General features: G+C 42.4%; 1 protein-coding gene across 1 annotated transcript in view; it reads right to left on the bottom strand.

Moving 5' to 3' along the window:
• MEGF10 (multiple EGF like domains 10) overlaps positions 1–21,315 on the bottom strand; it is a 148,996-nt gene that overhangs the window by 124,816 nt on the left and 2,865 nt on the right. The window contains exon 3 of the mRNA XM_018565052.1: positions 14,759–15,002. Coding sequence (XP_018420554.1) covers positions 14,759–15,002 — 244 coding nt within the window. The remainder of the gene's footprint in view (positions 1–14,758; positions 15,003–21,315) is intronic.

Here is a 21,315-nt window from a genome sequence, read left to right as displayed (position 1 = left end):
GGGGGGGGGGGGGGGGGGTAGGGTATATAAGTTTAATATTTATAGTAGGGATGCACCAAAATTACAATTAAATTACAATTAAATTAGTGAAAATACATATTTCGTCAGGCCGAAACCGAAAATGACTTTTTTTTCCGACCTTTTTTAATTTTTTAACTTTACTGCCGGGGGCTTTGGGGAAATACCAGAGGTCTAAACAGACCACTAATATTTCCCTTTTAAAATAGAAAAAGAGATTGAGTAGCAGTCATTTTGGTGTCACCCCATCTAAAAAGTCGGGCACTCGGTCATGGACCGAGAGCACGACAGTGTCAGGAGAGAGTAGGGGACCCGGCGGCATACCTCATCCCACCAGGTGTACGTCCCCTACTCTCTCTATCGGCATCCATCACCAATAAGGCCGTCGCAGGCGTCAATCAGATAGCCGCGCACACGCACGATGACAACATGGCAGAGTGTCAGTCTGAAGACCAGGTGACACCCGGCCTTGGGACGACCCTGGGTTAAGTGCTCGTTTTAATCTAGGAGCGAAAATAACAAAGATACATACAGTATGTGCATAAAATGAAAACATTTTTGGAGAACACTGAATTTAAAGAAGAACTCCGGGCATAATTATTCCTTACCCTTACAGTGGGGCTGCCCTTGCACTGCAAGGGTTAAGTGCTTGTTTTCTCACCTGAACTGCGCAGCCGGCTGGCTCGTAGACTGGTCCCTGCCGACTCGCTCCCCCTCCACTCCAGTGGTCTAAGATTCTATGAATCATCACGTGAGGACGCCAAGGGACATACCATCACTATAGCAGAGGAAGAGGGAGGTGGCAGGGACCAGAGTAGCAGCCAGCTGGCTGCAATGTTCAGGTAAGTATATGTTTGGGGGGTTTTTTGTCCCTAGATGAAAGGGAGCATTTAACCCTTGCAGTGCAGGGGCAGCCCCACTGTAAGGGTTTAGAATAATTATGCCTGGAGTTCTCCTTTAAATTCTGTCCTCTCCAATTGTTTTCATTTTATGCACATAATGTATATTGTAGGTAGTTGGGTCTTACAAAGTTGTCACATAGGTCTGCTCAATCATGCATGTGGTGTCAGTTTGTGTTTTTTTGTAAACAGCTCCCTCTGGTGTTCATATTTCTCATCTGAGATGCAAGACGCCTCCAGTATTTATTACTGGAACATCCAATACACAGTTAATAAGACAAAAAGCAAGAGGAAAGATGCAGTAGCAACCAATCAGAAGTGATCTTAGTTTGACCGCTCTAAACAAAACCCTAATGAATCATATCTTTTAGAATCTTTTCTGTGCAGGACTGCAATTAAGTCATGGCTGGTGGCTACAGTCTCAGCTGTCACTGTACATTTATTTACATTTTGTTGTTGTTATAGGTATTTATACAGCTCTGTACATACTGTAAATTAATATTGGCCCCTGCCCTCAAGGAGGTTACAATCTAAGGTGCCTATATCACATGCCTACATACTAGGGCTGATTTAGACAGGAGACAATATTTGCCAGGTCTGTATTTGTTGAATAGCTCTCAGACACTGCTTGCATTAACACTATGCCACAGTGACGGCCTTATTCAGCAAAGTGGACCAAAGTTAAAGAAGAACTTTATTATTAACTCTTGCAGCGGGGCTACCCCTGCACTGCAAAGCTTAAGTGCTCATTATGATCTAGAGAGCATACTCACCTGATCCTCCGAGCCGCCTGCTCTTAGACCAGTCACTGCAGCCTTTCCTCCCACCTATGCTGCAGCGGTCTAAGGTCCTGTATATCATCATGTTCTATACACTATGTATAGGATGTGAGGATGCTGAGGGACATTCCATTGCGGCAGCGGTCTAAGGTCCTGTATATCATCATGTTCTATATAGCTCACAGCCCAGAAGCATGGACAGCCAGTTCCCCGCAATTCATCTTAGTGAATTGGCCCGCAATTTGAAAAATAATGTGGAGAAAAAATTTGTGTGACACAAGAATGTCTATGCAGGTGGGGCGTGTGGGAGGGATATGTATATGGGCGGAGCACAAGGGGGCCCCATAATCTTGTATTGCCCGGGGGCCCCATGTGTTGTCAGTCCGCCCCTGGTTCTATATACTATATATAGGATGTGAGGATGCTGAGGGACATTCCATTGCTGCAGTGGTCTAAGGTTCTGTATATCATCATGTTCTATATACTATATATAGGATGTGAGGATGCTGAGGGACATTCCATTGCTGCAGTGGTCTAAGGTTCTGAATATCATCATGTTCTATATACTATGTATAGGATGTGAGGATGCTGAGGGACATTCCATTGCTGCAGTGGTCTAAGGTTCTGTATATCATCATGTTCTATATACTATGTATAGGATGTGAGGATGCTGAGGGACATTCCATTGCTGCAGTGGTCTAAGGTTCTGTATATCATCATGTTCTATATACTATGTATAGGATGTGAGGATGCTGAGGGACATTCCATTGCGGCAGTGGTCTAAGGTCCTGTATATCATCATGTTCTATACACTATGTATAGGATGTGAGGATGCTGATGGACATTTCATTGCTGCAGCGGTCTAAGGTCCTGTATATCATCATGTTCTATACACTATGTATAGGATGTGAGGACACTGAGGGACATTTCATTGTGGCAGTAGTCTAAGGTTCTGTATATCATCATGTTCTATACACTATGTATAGGATGTGAGGATGGTGAGGCACATTCTATTGCGGCAGTGTTCTAAGGTCCTGTATATCATTATGTTCTATATACTATGTATAGAATGTGAGGACACTGAGGGACATTCCATTGCGGCAGTGGTCTAAGGTCCTGTATATCATCATGTTCTATACACTATGTATAGGATGTGAGGACACTGAGGGACATTCTATTGCAGCAGTGGTCTAAGGTCCTGTATATCATCATGTTCTATATACTATGTATAGGATGTGAGGATGCTGAGGGACATTCCATTGCTGCAGTGTATGAGGAGAGAGGCAGGAGGGAGCCCTGTCATAGTCAGCCGGTTCTGAGGATCAGGTGAGTATAACTTTGTTATTTTCCTCTGTAGACCAGAGTGTGGGGGGTAGCCTCACTGCAAGGGTTAATAATAGTTTTCTCCGGAGTTCTGCTTGAAGTAACCTATAGAAACAGCAAGCCAGGGGTGATTTATCCTCCCCATTTTTCCTGGTGACCATTAACACCAGGACAGAGAGTGAAGGACAGTGCAACATTGTACAGTTGTCACCAGAACAGGAGATGAGGGGAAATCTTTTAATGGGAACACCTATGACAGTTGGGATTTTCTCTTACTTTCCACTCACTTCCTATTTCTTCTCTAGCATGGCAAGTAAAGAAAAATCACAGACAGCAACAACAACAAAAACTGTCAGTAGTTTTAACCATTCCAAACCCTTTAAAAAAGTAACATGATCCAAAGCTACTTTGATGCTACTGGTAAACAAACAGAACTTTGCTACTATTGGAGGTGGCTAAAGAGGATGCAGACAATGGCCTGGAACTTCAAAAGAAACATGTTCACAAATGTTCTTCTCAGGCACAGGTTTATTTCTTTCATTAAAAATAGAAGCAATCCCATGTATGTCATTTTATAATCTAATGTACATCATTGTATTTCTTTTATTTCTTTTTCAGAACAGCTACCGCCATATAAATACCCCAGTTCCCGAGGGCTGACAGCAGCATTCATTGCAAAGGAGCGATCACCTTATTCCAAAAGGAGAACCAACATATGAAATTCTGGACAAGCAGCTAAAATAGATACAATGGATATGATGGATCTGTTTTTCCGGTCAAAGGATTTGTATTTTTTTGATCCAGTCCTGAGTTTCACATGACCCTACCACGTAGCACAGCCAGGCGGATAACACCACGTTACCTGTGACAGTTCAGGAATTGAGATGTGTCATCCCTGTTTATTGAACAGTAAATGAGCAGTAGCAGATTGATGAGGTCATTCTTTTCATTTCTCTGCTCTCTCCTTCTTTCAGCATGTTCCTTGTCAGCTCATTTGCGTGCCGCACACCTGATTTGGTTCCCAGTCCTGCTTCCCCCTGCTTAACCTTTGCAGTAAAGGGGTAGCCCAACTGCAAGGGTTAAGATTAATTCGGCCCAAAGTTCCTCAGTTAAAGGGTTATTCACAAAGGCAGCCGAGTGAATAACCCAGCCGAAGTGAAGTGAGCCGAGCTACGTTCAGCTATTCATTACTGGCTTGTACGGCTGATTTCAGCCATACATCGGCCAATACCAGCCGTACATCGGCTGCCTTCAGCTGCACTTTGGTCAGCCGAACGATCTCTGCCGATCTGGATCGGCTGAGCCGAAGCTCCGGCACCTCACTCGCATAGGGGCCGAACTAGAGTGAAAGGATAGCCGAATGTCGCCGAGTGGCAACTGTTTCCTCTTGGCCAGCACCTGCTAGTCTTCTAGCAGGTTCCGGCCAATGAATAACAACTGGGCGGAGCCGACCATGATATCATGACTGGCTTCGCCAAGTTGTTATTGTTTAATGAGAGTTCAGCATCCCCAGGTCATTTGGGGAAGCTGATCTGTCATTACAATTGGGACGGAGCCAGCCGTAAGATAACAGCTGGCTCCGCCCAGCTGTCGTTTGCATGGCGAACAGCCAGCCTTCGGCGGACCGTTTGCCCCGTTTCGGGTGTCACTTCGGCTCAGTCGAGGCGAAGCATATGTCTTTGGCTCAGCTGAGCCGCTCGGCCGCCTTCGACTGCTGTACAGGCTATAGTGAATAGCCCGTACAGCAGCCCTTTGGTTCGACTGCCGCGGCCGAAGAGAGCCGAAGGATCAGCCGAAGCTAAGACTTGATCCTTTGGCTCCTTCGTGAATAACCCCCTAAGTGTTTACACTGCTTGCATTTACTATACAGGGGATTACAGGAGGCTGATACCAAGTCACATTCATGTGTTTACACTGCTTGCATGCAAAAGCTACATAACTCACTTCCCGCCTGGCCTTGTAACTAAACGGCCGGGCGGTGGCTTCTTGAATGGGTGGGGGGTTTAAAATGTCCTTTCCCCAACTTCCACAGCCTTTCCCTGTGCAAACAAGAAGGAAACTGACTGCAATCTAAACAGCCAGCAATGGCTGTTTACATACAACTGTCCTTCTTTACTTCTAAGATACTCTGACTCGCTAAAGCTGGCCACAGACCTTACAACCCTCGCCAGACTTTTGTCTGGCGAGGGTTGTAAGGTAATTTTTTTTAAAACGTACGATCTGCCCATCTTGGACAGGCAGATCGTACTTACGATAATCGCAAGCCCGCCCCACTGATGGGTGGGCTTCCAATGACCACAATGCTGAATAGGCAGTGTGCGCTTGCGCACACCGGCCCGTGCGGCATTTATCTTACGAATATGCCACATACCCGCCGACAATTGTACGATTCTCGGCGGGTTTTCGAAAATGTTCCTAAGATAAAAGTTGTGCGACCGTACAGTAAAAACGGTTGCACGCCTTCCACACACCTAGCGATGATCGTACGATCGCGGGATTTCCCGCGATTATCGTACGATTATCGCAAGGTGCGTGGGCACCTTATGATGCTCTTTTTATACCCAATCATGTTTCTGACCTGTTGCCAATTAACCTAATTAGTTGCACAATGTTCCTCCAGCTCTTCCTTGTTAGTACCACTTATATATACCCATATACATTGGATTAGCCCCGATCTGGCATGATCAGGTCCGAGGAAACAGAACACTGTTCAGTTTGTTTTTTCGGACCTGGACGGAGCAGGGGGCAACCAGATGTAAATGGACACCCGTTTGTTTAGATCTGGCAGCCCATAGACTTACTGTCAGTGTTTCAGGTGGTCACATTCCTCTAGCACCTCCTCTGAACCACAAAACTGGTCCCTGGATGTGTACTGACTGTCTGTCCTTGGTTTAGGGGTATTTTATGTTAATATTAGTTACAGTATTGTCACAATTAACTGCCAATTACCACGGAGAGATGTTGCCGAGTAATATTTTGCTTCCAGCAAAGCCTTATCCTCTTGTGTCAAGCAGTGTTTTTTTAAATACGTATGTTGTGCGTATGTTATAATTGGTTTAACCCCTTCATGACTGAGGCCTTTTTTCATTTTTTGCCCCCATGTTATATTCCACATTTTAGACCTGAAAATTACTTAAAACCCCCAAACATTATATATTTTCTGAATGCCAATACCCTATAGAATAAAATGGTGGTAGTTGCAAATTTTTATGTTGCACGATATTAGCGCAACTCCTTATCAAACCCCAAAATTTAGTGACAAAATGCACTTAAATGCCCCAAAACACAATAAAATACCCATGTTTTAAATAAGATATAAAAGATGAGGTTACAATGAGTAAAAAGATACCCAACATGCCCAGGTTAAAAATTGTGTGCGTCCGTGAAATGGCGACAAAGTTCAGTATCCCAAAAAGTCCATAGACAACACTTCAAAAGCCCCCACAGGTAATCAGTTTAGAGATACCCAAAAATACTGGCCCTAAAATTATTGCTCTCACTCCGGTGTGCACGGCGATACCCAACATGTGTAGTGCGTTCGTCGTTTTCATACGTAGGTGCACCCCACGCGCGTTTATGTAAAGACGTGTGGGGACTTTAAATAAAATAAATGTAAAAATAATTTTAAACATTTTTTAATGTTCATTTTCAAAACTGTTATTTTTTTATTTTTGTAAAACGACAGTCGTCTTTACAAGTTTAAAAAGAGTCCCGGCGGCTTTGTCTGTTTAAACAGCCCCGATGATCGTGAAGGTGTTAATTATAGATTTATAAAATGCAATTTCTAAAATGTTTGACATTACATTTGAATTTAATATTAACTGCAGTTTCTAACCTTCGCATACTATCATTGACCGGTTTTAATGACTAAGCAGGTTGTACTTGATTAAATTTTATTCATCTATTTTTACAGCCTCACGCATAACAAAATCTGCTTCGGGGTCAACCTATTTTCTAGAAAGCACATTGAAAATATCCCAGTATCTTTTCAACATAGATTTCTAATTTTATGGTGAAATGACTTATTACCGTATGTGCAATTTAGCAGACAGATAACACAATATTTGTTACATAATATTTATCTGAGCCAATTGTTACCAATTTCCAGTGTTCTGTCACTTGTTCCTCCTTCCACACTTAAACTACTAGTTCATATACACACTTTCATAAAGTCAACCCTCTTTGTTGTATTGATTCTGAATTTATACCATCCTCCCCGGGTACTTTATTCTTTTTTGGTCGTTTGATGGCTTTTTCTACTTTGTTATACAATGAGACCTCCAGTTCTATTTTTGGGCCATGAAATAAGATTTCCGCAGTTTTCTGATTCTTTGTTTGTTTAATAGTTCTTCACAGCATTCAGCTCAGCATTCTAATATTTTCTCTTCGTTACCAACTAAGTTTCCATTTTTATCTCTACATAGCGTCATTCTCAGTTGAAACCCTTTCTTTACTACACTAACTTCTTTGAAGAGATTCCTAAGTTCATTCTTATCAAACACATCTTCTATTCTCCAGAGGTTTTTCCTTTCATTTTGCCATTCCTTATTTCTGTATATTTTATTTACCATTCTTTTTTTTAGTAAATCTACCTATACTTTAGTTTTTCTCATATTATAGGCTTGGATATTTCCTTTTATTCCATTGCCTTTCTACACTCCTCATCAAACCAATTTTCCTTCCTTTGTAAAGTTTCACAGCCAAGAACTTTTTCTGCAGATTGTATTACTTTTTATTTTGTTCCATCTTACCTCAATTTCTTTTTCATTATCTACATTTTCTCTTTGCATTTTACATAGTCTCAATAATGCCTTCTTGATATTTCTACTTTATACTTCCATCCATATTGTTTATTAATATCAGATCTTTACTTTCTCTCCTTTTCTTATCTTCGTAAATTAGTTTTTTGTCTGAATAAGCCGACAGTCGGCTCTACAAGTTTAAACAGACTCCCGGCGGCAAAAGTCACCGGGAGTCTGTTTAAACAGCCCCGATGCTGGCGACGTACACTGTACGTCGTCAGTCACGAAGGGGTTAATAAGTACCATAAAATGGTTTGAATCACAATCTGTTCAACTCCCAGTTTGGACAGCCATGATATCTGTGCCATAGATTCTTACATTTAGACATTGATCTGTTTCATTTCTAATATCTTTTAATATCCGATAATATCCCTGTACATTTATGTAAACGTTTATGTTAACAATATACACTATCTATCATCATATATGTGACCTGTACAAAACTATCAAGCCTTGTTACATTTTTGCTCTTCACTTTATGAAAATGATAGGGCCCTATTGTTGGTTTATATGTTCATTTTCCATTTTTAGGCTTCATATCACATCATTTTTTATTGCATGTAAAGGAATAAACAGTTTTCTTTAGTTTTGGATAGAGTGCGGAGGGTCCCTGTGTCAATTTATTTACTGCTGTCTGCACCCCAGCGGGGAGATTCACCCTCTCCCAATTGTCCTGGTGACCATGGTCACCTATATAAAAATTGAAGCGAAATCCAGAATTATGCTTTTACAAGAGCAAGGGATAAGGATTAATCATCCAGTATTGGCAAATATTCCAGTGAGATGGGCATTCCCTCTCATTTTCCTCTCATTTCTTGCTGCCTATCAAGAACAGGAAAGGAAATCTCCCCATGGGGTTTTAACTAGGAATGCCCCATAATTTCAGCCGCTGAAACATATTGGCAGAATATGGTACTTTGGGCAAAATTAAGAAAGTACAATTTTCTCGGCCGAAATTGCGGTGCATCTCTAGTTTCTCTTCTCCTCGCTGGGCCCTGCTCTTTGTCCCCTCTGACACAGAGAGGCGGGGAGCAGAGAAACTGTCAGGAGGCTGAGCAGGGCGGAGAAGAGAGCGCTGTCAGTGTTGTCACAGGAGGCTAAGCGGGTGGCGCGGGGAGGAGAGCTCAGCGAGACAGGATGGAGAGCGGAGTACAAGCACTCAATGATCACCTGATCCCTGAGTGCTTGTAAATAATTGAGAACATGTTGAGTATGTTTACTGTGTCCCCAATTTAGAATGAACAGGAAGTCCTCTACTTCACGTTCGGTTTATTCATGATTGTGGGCATAGTAACTGATAATATCTCCACAGTTTATGAATGGGCAGGAGCACTCAGTATAGAGGTTTCCTGTTCATTCTTAACAGGGACTGCAGAGAAAAAATATTTTTATGGTTTTGGTGTCGACCTGACAAATTTTGTAGTTTCGGTCTGAAAATTCCATTTCAGCCCACCTTTAGTTTTAACCGATCCCTAAAGCCTAAAGCCAAAAAGGATGGGTTGGCTATACATACATTTTAGGATCATTAATAAGTAAATTGCATACACATATGTTTATAAAAACTGTCTATTGTTAATTTGCTCTTATTAATCCAATATTAGTCTTAATAATGAAATATTAAACATTTTATCACTTCTTTCAATTACAGGTGTAAATCCAATTATAGCATATTTAATTATCTTCTTAAAACAAATGAGGCTCTAAATGTATTATTGTTTTATTCACTATAAAAAGGGACTATATTAAATTGCTACCTTTTACATTCATTTTATTGAACAACTCTCTTTCCTATTTTTCTTCTTTTTTTTTTTCAAAATGTAAGTTTATTTAAGATTTAAAAGTAACAGAGCACAGATGATAAGGTGGCCATCCATGTGGTATTTAGTACATAGTCTCAGGCATAATACACATTGTAAGACAAAATATAGTTAGGCTTTATTAAGGTCTATATGCCCCAACATGAACAGGGTATATACAGTATTTCAAAACTTCATGCACATTTCAAAACTCCATGCACATGGAATGAGTCCAACATCCATGCTTTGTATGTAAAGGAAGAAGAAAGGAGACACATGGTAGGGGGGAAAAATGAGCAAGAAAGCAATAGAAAGAGAGGAGGGGGGGGAAGGAAGGAAAAGTAAAGGCACAAATCGGTATGCCTACCAGGCAGTAAGGTGTGGCTACACACTGTGGGGACAAAGCATGCCACGGTGCTACTTCTGTTTTGTGGGTTCTAAGAGCCTCTGGAGGAAAACGATTTGTTGTGTGCTGACATGCTCAAAAGGATGAACCAAGGGCCCTAATTATTGTTGTATTGATACTGTATATTGTGCAGATACTGTATGCCATTAGATATACCATTCTCCTCAACCAAGTTCTTAATATATGGTGACAAAAGTCTCTCAGCTGAAAATATTAGAGCCAATTTCCCCAAGGGACAATCTGAGCTGGTAGTAGGTTTGCTAAGGGTTTCATGATATCGATGTGTAGAGCTTGAAATATTGGTGAATGCAGTATTTCAAGCTCTATACATTGATACCATGAAACCCCTAGCAAACCTACCAGCTCAGATTGCCCTTTGTGGAAACTGGCTCTAATATTTCCAGCTGAGAGATTAGTATCACCATATATTAAGGACTGGGTTCAGGAGCTCTGCCATCTAATGAGAATGGTAAATCTAGAAAAGAGTGAGTGTTCAATCCAGGAGGGAACAGTGGGTTCTCTAGAACAGGAGTCACAGGGCCCATGAATAGTTTAAAGTGCGCATGAGGACATCCTATGTTCGATGGTGACCCAAAGTTTATATTTTCATTATAACAGTGTTGGATGTAAATAAGGATGACCTATAGTTCTAGGTTTGGGAAACCTATTCCGCCCCTCCAAGAGGGGACGGCCCTGTCTGGTTCTGTTTGAAATGGAAACTGATGGCAAACGTAGGCTGACCATCCACATGTTGTTGTAAAAGAAAATGTAATTTATCAGACCAGACCACTTTCTTTAATTCCTGCTTGGTCCAGTTCTGATGTTCATGTGCCCATTGCAGGTGCTTTTGGCGGTGGACATGGGTCAGCATGGGCACCCTGACCAGTCTACGGCTATGCAACCACTATATGCAACAAACTGCAATGCACTGTGGGCGGAATTTATCAAAACTGGAGCAGAATGAATCTGGAGCAGTTGCCCATGGCAACCAATCACCTTCTCTCTTCAATTTGTTCAGCTATGATTTAAAAATGAAACAGAGGAGCTGATTGGTTGCCATGCACAGCTGCTCCAGATTTTGACTGCTCCAGTATTGATAAATCCCGCTCTGCGTGTTCATAGGCTGCACCAACAGCAACATGCCATTGATAAATACCTTTGCGATTATGGCAATTATGGCAATTATGATGAAAGGCTCTGGAGGACATTGATTCTCTTGACCACATTGATGGCTCATTATTCAGGACACGTGCAGCATTTTCGCAAATTTGATGGAGGTGACCAAAATGGTGAGACAAGGCATGGATTAGCAATACAATCTCACTTGTTATCCTCCTGGAGCACACACTGTGTGGGGTCATGGACTGGGCATTGGAGGCACAGTAGTGAGGGAAAAGGAGGATTTGGTGCTGTCCCAGGGCCAACGAGAACATTTGTTTTCTAACTCTATCCCTGTAAGGCAGAGGCAGTAGAAGTTTGAGGGGGAAAATGAGGAGGATGAGGAGGGTTGGAGCTTTGGAGGTGATGAACAATAGGAAATTGAGAGCAGGTTTCAATAGGGAAGTTTCACCCCTCCTGAACCCCAGGTTTTATATGTGGGTGGGATGGTTGTATGTTGCTGTATGTGGGTGAGATTGCGGGAGTGTTGTCCTCAGCGACACTGAGGACTCGGGGTCCTCTGCTGTAGACAATGTGTGGCAAATGGGGTCTGTAATTCCCAAATGTCTGTGCAAGGACTCTAGGATTTGGGTCATCAAAGAGAATGACCACTATAGGGTAGCCAACCTATTGGATCCCCGTTTCAAGGCAGACATTTCCTATCTTCTGCCACTATTCCAGATGGAGCCCAAAATGCAGCACTTTGAGGAGGTGCTGCATAAAATTCTCTTTTCCACATTCCCTGATCGTGGCAGGATCCCATCTAAAGGCTAATGTTCATTTGATCTTTGAAAAGAGGAACAGGAGTAGCAGTGGCTCTCTCAGTGCTTCTTTTCAGAGTTCTCTATATACCACTGAGCCAGGCCTGGTTGTAGGCAGTTATCAAAGGCAATGCCTGAACCACATGATTGCGGGCTACATCGGATTCATGGCTGTTGTGGCCACTCTTAGAAGTGAAGAACCCATGGACTATTGAGTGTCCAGGCTAGACCACTGACTGGAGTTTGCACAAGATGTGCTGAAGCCTCTGGCTTGCCCTTCAGTCAGTGTGCTATCTGATAGGGCCTTCAGCACAGCTTGACATTTTGTTACTGTGAGACAAATCTGCCTGTCTCGTCTCCTGACTCACTTTCATTTAAATAAACCAGTCTTGCATTACCGATGAATACAAAACCCCTGCTGCTGATACTGCACCATAAACGTTTAAGTGTTATCCTGCCCCCCCACCCCATAAAAAGAATTTATATCTGTCACCATCACCAGCTCCTGCCACCTATTTTAGTACTCTGCCTCTTTAAAGGTGTCACATAAAGTTTCTGCAGCTCAACCTCAGCTGCACAGCTGCATAGTTCCTAATGTTTGTTGCATGGTAAATCCTGCCTAGCATCTCAAAGTTTGTGGCCCATTCCGGTGCTCCGACAATGTAAAGGTGCCACAGAAAATGTCCGCAGCTACATTTCTAATGCTTGCTGCAGGGCAACTTCTGCATTGTGTCTTAAAGAAGTCAGAAAAATCATCACACAGCCTCACTGGTATAAGAAATCGCTATTGATTCACTTATTGAACACTACCAGGGCATGCATCCCCAGTAATTGCAAACAAACTAAGCCCCCAACTCTATCCCAATGGTTTGCCAAGGTACAGTAAATTATATCAGGTCCATTCACTTCCACTCTTAAGAAAAGACAGGGGAATAAACAATGACAATAAACAATTACTTGGTTCTATTGGGTACAGATTCATCACCCTTCACAATACCTACAAAATTTAAAGTATAAGTATGCATTAAAAATATCAATTGCAGTCTCACCCCCATCACTCTAGGGCAAGGGGGGGCAACTCCGGCCCTCCAGCTGCAGTTTAACTGCAAATCTCCACATGCCTTTAACTATCAGCCTTGCAATGCCTCTTGGGACTTGTAGTTCCACAACAGCTGGAGGGTCGGAGTGGCCCTCCCCTGCTCTAGGGAAAGGGATCAGTATTGAAAATCAGGCTCTTTTGCAAAGACAAATGATTGGTACTTGACTGGTCCCTGCAGATCAGGGACAGGTGGCAATTGTTCTTTCTCCAAGTCATTGATTCATTGTCTCATCTTTGGTGGAAAAAGCTCATCAGGGGAAGGTGGTGTCAGTCACAGTTTTGCGTGGGGTCAGGTGAACTGGGTTTGCATTAAGCCCCTGTACATCATTAAAGTCCTGTGATGGACTACACTCTCACTACAAATTAGTAAACTAAATGTGATCTGTAGTCCACCATGGGAGCAAGGTTGTAGTGGTGGCTACTTTACAACACACACAGGGACCATGGGGAAGAACAGTAGCCACCCTCCAGAAGGAAAGACAGTGTCAGCACCAATTCAGAGATGATTTGAGAATCTACAGCAGCTGAATGAGACACAAATAAAATACATATTTTGTTAAACGTTAAGGTGCTTGAATGCATTTTTTTAGCATTTAACTCCTGAGTTTAGTGTGACTTTATTAACCAAGCTTTGAGGCAAGAGAAATAATGACAGCCCTGATGTATGCACCTTTACAAACAAGTCAGCAACTATCACTTCTGTATCTCTGTCTTTCCTTCTTATCAGAGACAAAGTGACTGCTTGTGTCCAAAAGAAGAATGATCCTTCCAAGAATGAATGCATGTGCTAGAAATAAGCCATCTTCCCCGGAGTAGTTCTATTCTGCAAGTAATTTTCTCTGTTGTATATATAAAGCTGTCACTGCGGACATCTCACCACTAGAGGGCGGAGTGACATTAGCTCCAGTCACAGGAAGTAGATCGGCGTCCCTAAGCGATCTGTGACTTCCCTAGTGAGGAAGGACGGTGGGTAACACGTGTGTGTTGATGAAGAGGATGATGGTGGTTGTTGTGCTGTACTACGTTTGTTTTGTAGACTGGCTGTGTGTGTTATCTGTTTATGTTTTATTTATTATTTCATGCTTCATAGAAGTTATTGCATTTCGCCTGATGCCATGAAATTGAGTGTTTACAATTGCTATTAAAGCAAATTGGTGTCACTTCTGAGATCGGTGCACATTGGGGGGATTTCTGTGTGAGCTTGTGAGAGGCCATGCAATAGCAGATAACAGTAGGCAAGGAGAAAATATAGTTTATTTTTTAATTCTGGGTTAAAGCGCAATTATAGTCTTTTTTGTTTTTTTTGCATATATCTACTGCTAGCAAGCAGTAGATATATGCAGAAACATTTTAAAAAGTTTACAAAATGCTTAAAACTCACCTGTATCTGCGCCGTGCGCACACTGTCCAAAGATCAGTCGATTCTCGGGCGGCCACAAAGGATCATAGGGCAGGTGCATGCGCAGTACAGATCTTCAGCCGGGAGAAGAGGAGAGACACAGGAGCATGCATCTGATTAATCGAACGTAATAATCGGCCAACTAATCGATTATGAAAATAATCGTTAGCTGCAGCCCTAATCCTCACAGACTCCGCCGGGATAGGAAGAGACAGGAGTCTGCGCTGGATCAGAGACCGGCAGCAGCGCTGGAGGGACTGCTGAAAACTACATAAAGAAGAAGATGAGCGGATCAAGAGGCATCATTTAACCACCTACTGTCCGCCGAACTTTCAGAAACGGCCGGACAGGAGCCTTCTGGATGCGGGTGGGCGTCTTTAAATGTCCTTCGTGCCCACGCGCACCAGCGGGACACAGCCCGTGATGGCTGTTTACATACAAGCGGTCTGGCGTCTGTAAAGATGCCCGATCGCCTGTATAATGCATCTCTCTGTGCCCCTTCTCCTCGCCGTCCACGCGATCCCGGGCGTCCGATCTGGGACCGGCAGTGTGGCTCCGTGCACTGAGAACAAAGGGAGATCAGTACACGATCTCCCTCCACACTCCTCCCCGGTCTCTGAATGTAGGAAGTGATGTTTACTACATGTTTACTACTACATGTTTACTACTTCCTTACTTGTATCACTTCCAGGTTTCTTTTGGTGGTATTTAATCACAACTGCGGTTTTTATTTTTTACTATATAATGAAAAGGTTTTCACTTTATTTTGTTAGGACACATTTATTACCCAATTTTTTGGTAAAATATAAAAGATGGGGTCACGTCGAGTAAATAGACACCAAACATGTCAAACCTTTAAAATTGCGCACGCCCCTCCAATCGCAAAGAAACTGCTACACCCAAAATTGGCCATAGGCGTCGCTTTAAAATATTTTACCGCTCATCAGTTTAGTGTTAACAGTGATTGATGGCCCTAAAATTATTGCTCTCACTCCGACGTTCACAATATGTAACAAATGGTGCGTAATTAGCACAATCGTCGTTTTTGCCTGTAGGCGCACCTAGCACATTTTTGCGCATCTATGTGGGGGTGGGGATCTTTAACATTTTTTGTGGGGTTTTTTTGTGTAAATTTTATTTATTTTGTGACCAATTTTTTTTTTACCCTTAACTTTATTATCACATAGATAAGAATCCCCCTATGCGATAACAAATTACAGTGCCAGGTACCCTTTATGGAGACATCAGGCCATTTTTCAGTGTTCAGCGCTGCGGTACTTTGACTGACGTTTATTCCGTCATGCAACGCTGTACTGAAATTAATTTTATACCATTTTCTGGGGACAGATAGAGCTTTCTTATGGTGGTATTTAATCACCACTTTTTTTTTTTTACTATATTCAGCGGAAATTACTGAAAATTTTGAAAAAATATATTTTTTTTCACATTATGTTATAAAACAACTAATATATTACCCACTTTTTTGGTAAAATATAAAAGACGGGGTCACGTCGGGTAAATAGACACCAAACATGTCAAGCTTAAAAGTTGCACGCACTCGCAAAATCGCAAAAAAACTAGCATACGCAAAATTGGCCATAGGCGACGCTTTAAAAGCTTTTACCGCTTATCAGTTTAGTGTTATCAGTGATTGATAGCCCTAAAATTATTGCTCTCACTGCGACGTTCGCGGCGATATGTAACATGTGCGGCGTAATGGGCGCAATCGTGGTTTTCGCAGGTATGCGCACCTGACGCATGTTTACATGTGTGTATGTAGGGGTGGGGACTTAACATTTTATTTTTTTAAATGATTTTTTATGTGTAACTTAAAATTGTTTTGGGGAGAAACTAAATGTTTTTCCTATTTTTTTTTTTTTCTTCCACTTAGCCCCCTCTGTGAGAGCAATAAAGTTAAGAAACCCCCATATGTGATAGAAAAATAAGTGACAGGTCCTCTTCATGGAGACATCAGGGGTCTCCAAGACCCCTAATGTCACCTAGGACCCCCCTGAAGAAGCTGATGAAGCAGAGATCTGCTTCATCAGCTTTTCTCCAGCATCTGAAGCTGGAGAGTGACACGAGAATGCGGAAGTGATGTAATATACATCACTTCCGCATTCTGACAGCGGAGAGGGGACCGGAGGGAGCTCGTGAACCGACCTCCCTCTAATCCCCTGTCAGAGAGACACTATGCTGGTCCCGGGCTCGCACCAGGCACAGCGGAGCCCGTGATTAGCGGGAGTGGGGCGCACATACTGGGACCGGCGGATCGCTTGTATGTTAACAGGCATCGCTGCCGGTTTTTAAATTATGTATTTCCCGCGCGTGCGCACGAGTGGGCGGGACTAACAGGACGTGTATACACGCCCAGTTACATCCAAGAAGCTCCCGGCCGGCCGTGTATACACAACGACCGGCCGGGAGGTAGTTAATGTCACTTTAAACAAATCTTGCCTAAATGCAGAGTATTCTTACTTGGATCTAGGTGGGCTAATGGGTTGTGTATTTCTTCCAGATTTGTGCTGTAATTTGCTTGTAGGAATTTCCTGAAATACAGACCAGTCACTGCTGCTCTATTCTTATGCAGAGTGACTGTCTAATCGATTTTGAAAATAATCGTTAGCTGCAGCTCTACTGGTCTTGTATCGCTTGCTCCCCTTCCCTCTAAGGTTGCTGACCCCTGATCTAGGACAGCATAGCTGAACTGGAAAGTGAGCTGAATTGGAGAATTTTTCCAGTTCAGCTATGTTGTTCTAGATTGTTCCCTTCTCCAAACTCTTCACCCTTTTGTAAATAGCCCTGTAAGTGTCTTTCAAGCTGGAAAAGGACCGTCAGCCAGCAGCACAGAAAGACATGGAGGGCAGTGCTATAAAAACGTGTGTTGGGGTGTGGAATGGGGATTTCCCAAATCCTAGAAGCTTGAGTAAATCTTTAACCCCTTCATGACTGAGGCCTTTTTTTTTCATTTTTTGCACCCATGTTATATTCCACATTTTAGGCCTGAAAATGACTTAAAACCCCCCAACATTATATATTTTCTGAATGCCAAGACCCTATAGAATAAAATGGTGGTAGTTGCATATTTTTATGTTGTGCAATATTAGCGCAACTCCTTATTAAACCCCAACATTTAGGGAAAAATGTATTTAAATGCCCCAAAAACACAGCAAAATACCAATTTTTTAATATAAATACCCTTTTTTTCAAGCCAAGAGTTACCTGGTGACTAGAGATTTGGTAAATTAATATTTAATATTGCATTACTATGTGCAATTTTCCAAAAACACGATCTGAAGACAGGTAAGTCGCCAGAATCGCTTCTGTTGTAAAGCCGACAGTCGGCTTTACAAGTTTAAACAGGGTCCTGGGTGCAATAGCCGCCGGGAGACTGTTTAAACAGTCCCGATGCTGGCGACGTACACTGTACGTCGTCAGTCACGAAGGGGTTAATTAAGCAGGGTTGTAAACACAGTTACTGATTCACTCTCAGAAAGGTTGGATTTTGTTCCCTTTCATCTGACTTATCCATCAAGGAAATAAAAATACACTTCCATTAACTTTCAAGTCCCAATGGACAAATCGGACGTTCTGTGTGACGTTTACACTGCAGAATGACATTCAGCATCTTTGCAGTGGCCTCGTTCTTATCTTAGGCTAACCTTACCATTTACACAGAGTCTTTTCACCAATGTGAATGACAATGTAACATCAAGAAGAGAAAAGCTTTGATTTTTGACTTTACCACTTCACTATGTGCTTTACGAATCACCATTTTCTGTGGTATCCTTGCACTCTACTGATGACTCTATTTGGCAGGGAAATAAGGGTAGGACAATTGCTGACACTTTTTTTCTATTGTTACATTCTCTCTAATGGTAATATAAAATAAAGATATATTTACATCTGCTTCTAAATGAAAGACCTCTATGTCTCTATAATGGACACATCTGCAAATGGAAAAAAACATTTCCAGTCTTTGTGGTACCTAAAAGATAAAGTCTCTCCCCTTCCTTCTTCTCCATATGCTTACTTACGTCCATGCCATCCTCCTGAGTAAATACCTGTGCTGGCCGTGCCTGAACAGTACATCCCCATAGACTTCATAAACTGACCAAAAAAGGGCCTGTTATTTCCATCCTCTCCTGATAATGCTAGTTGCCGTAATGTCATGCTGATTCAATATCTCTAAAACGTTGGATGCCTAGCCAGATCAGCAGTTCTAACTTCATTGGCAGCATGCTTGTTATAGTATTAGTCAGAGATGGCCAGGCAACTAGCATTTTGATGAAGGCAATATGTGGCAACTTAAACATTTCTCTCAGTATTGGTTTCCATTAAATATTTAGTTAACTTTTGTAAAAGCTTTAACTTGATTTTAATTGGCATACTATAAAAAAAATGAACAGATGTGAACCATTTAATGAGCTATTGAGTAGATCATGGCTTCATTCAGCTGTAAAGGTGCCCATACACTTTACGACCCTCGCAAGACTTCAGTCTTGCGAGGGTTGTAAAGTACTTAAAAAAACGCACTATCTGCCCATCCTGGACAGGCAGATCGTACTTGCGATGACTGCAATGAGGGGCGGGCTTCCGATGAATGCAAACGGGCATTGTGCGCGTGCGCACACCGGCCCGTTCGACAGTTGTCGAACAAGTAGGCCACTAACTCGCCGAGAATCCTACGGATTTTCCAGCCTGCTTGTTTGACGGAAGACGTGCGGCCGTACAGAAACGGTCGCACGCCTTCCATACACTGCACGATTATCGTATGATCGTGGGATTTCCCGTGATTCTCGTACGAGAATCGTGCAGTGTATGGGCACCTTAAAATGTAAAGTGCCTGAGGGCTAATGAAAGAAAGGGCAGCACGTAACCACCTGGATACAGCAGTTGATGCTGCAGTTGAAATGGGAACATTTGTTTCTCCAAGTTCATCCCAGGCACAGTGTGTGATGGTAACCACTGTGTTAAAACATGAATGGGCCACAAATGCACACAAAATATCCCATTATTATACCCATATTTGTATCAATGAAAAGTCATTATTTTTAATACTAGCATGTGTACCTTTTAATCTTTTGTGGTATCAACTTCCTGTAATCCCTTACAATGCAGGAGCAAAACTGGCAGATGGAGGTGCAGCACTCTGAGCCAATCTGAACTTGATTTGCCCAGTGCTTGCCAGCCTAAGGCCCCATTCAAACTTTGTTCTTGGATTTCTGCCATAAGAACCTACGGATTCCTGCAGCAGGAATCAGATGTGGGGGCGCTGTGTCCATTGAAGTTAAGGACACACAGTTAAGGGTGCCGCATCTGTCAGCTGCAGTCTGGGATAGAGGATTGTCACTGGACAACAATTATCTATCCCAAACCCCATGGGGGAATCGTACGATTTTCGGCTGGTTATTAGCATGATCGTAAGATCAATGCCACACGGGCCGGTGTGCGCACGCGCACACTGCCCGTTCAGCATTGCGGTCATGGGAAGCCCGCCCCTCAGGGGGGCGGGCTTGCGATGATCGCAAGTACGATCTGCCTGTCCAAGATGGCCAGATCGTACGTTTTTTTAATGACTTTACAACATCGCAAGACTAAGGTCTTGCGATGGTTGTAAAGTGTATGGCCACCTTTATACTGTGAAGGGGATATTTTACTGTGAGAGCTGTAAAATGATGGAACTTCCTTCCACAGACAGTGGTATCAGATGAGAGTATGGAATCATTCAAGACCCATCTGGATACTTTTCTCAGAGCGCAAGATATACAGGTACAGGTAATCTTAAAGGGCTATTCAGAAAAGGGTGAAGAGTTTGGAGAAGGCAGGAGAAGGGAACAATCTAGGACAACATAGCTGAACTGGAAAGTGAGCTGAATTGTAGAATTGTTCCAAACATTGTTCACTTCTCCTGCCTTCTCCAAACTCTTCACCCTTTTTTGAATAGCCCTGCCAGTAACTCACACACAAAACATACATTTACACACACACACTGAAATCGATGGACTTGTGTCTTTATTCAACCTTACCTACTATGTAACCCACGCACAAACCATATTTAGGAAGCAGGACTTCAGCATTTTTTTCCGCTACAGTCACCCATTAAATGGATCAGTACCATTACCAGGTCATGAGGGGAAGAATGTTGTGAACTGTGCACATAGAAGATGCAATAATGTAAGATATAGATTTAGTTTTTTCCCCCCGGTGTTTGCTTTAATTCTGTTCTAGCATATTTACTTCACAATGCGAGGTGATAAGTAGTTTGTGAAAGAAACTGTAGAATGCGGTGCGTTCAATATATCAGCACAGGGTGTTCTAACAGTACATTAATTATCATGCAGGTACATACTGCATGTATACTGTATCTGTAATTAGGTCACCCGGATCTGCACATAGTGTGTACACAAATCCGAATCACACAAAGGTGTCACATTTATTAAACACTTTGACAAATGACTACAATGTGGGTTATAGGAGGGGAAGGTGCAACTCGCTTTTCCTGGGCAAAATTATGATTACATTACAGTAATTCAGATGGCTGTAACGTGCTTTAAAATGTTGGCATAACAAAAGCTTAAGGGCCCATTCACACTAGCGAGGGTGCATTGCAATGCATTATAGCAATACTATGTGCTGTGTAGAAATGCAATTCTAAATGTCCTACTTTTGTGACCAAGCTCTGACTAATTACTTATTGCAGGAAAAAAGATTGAACTGCTTCTAGTATATAACCACCTTCATGTGTGCTGATTACACCTTTTATTCATGTGCAAATGGTGCTTTTTCTGCCCTTGGACAACATATTGTATTTGGGGGAGTACTCATTGGAGCTCTTGTGCCCAGGTCCACACACAGGAATGGTGAACTTTACC

Source organism: Nanorana parkeri, unplaced genomic scaffold (assembly GCF_000935625.1).
Source record: "Nanorana parkeri isolate BGI_ZX_2015 unplaced genomic scaffold, ASM93562v1 scaffold809, whole genome shotgun sequence".
NCBI classification, from domain to species: Eukaryota; Metazoa; Chordata; class Amphibia; order Anura; family Dicroglossidae; genus Nanorana; species Nanorana parkeri.
This window is presented reverse-complemented; position numbering and strand designations above follow the sequence as displayed.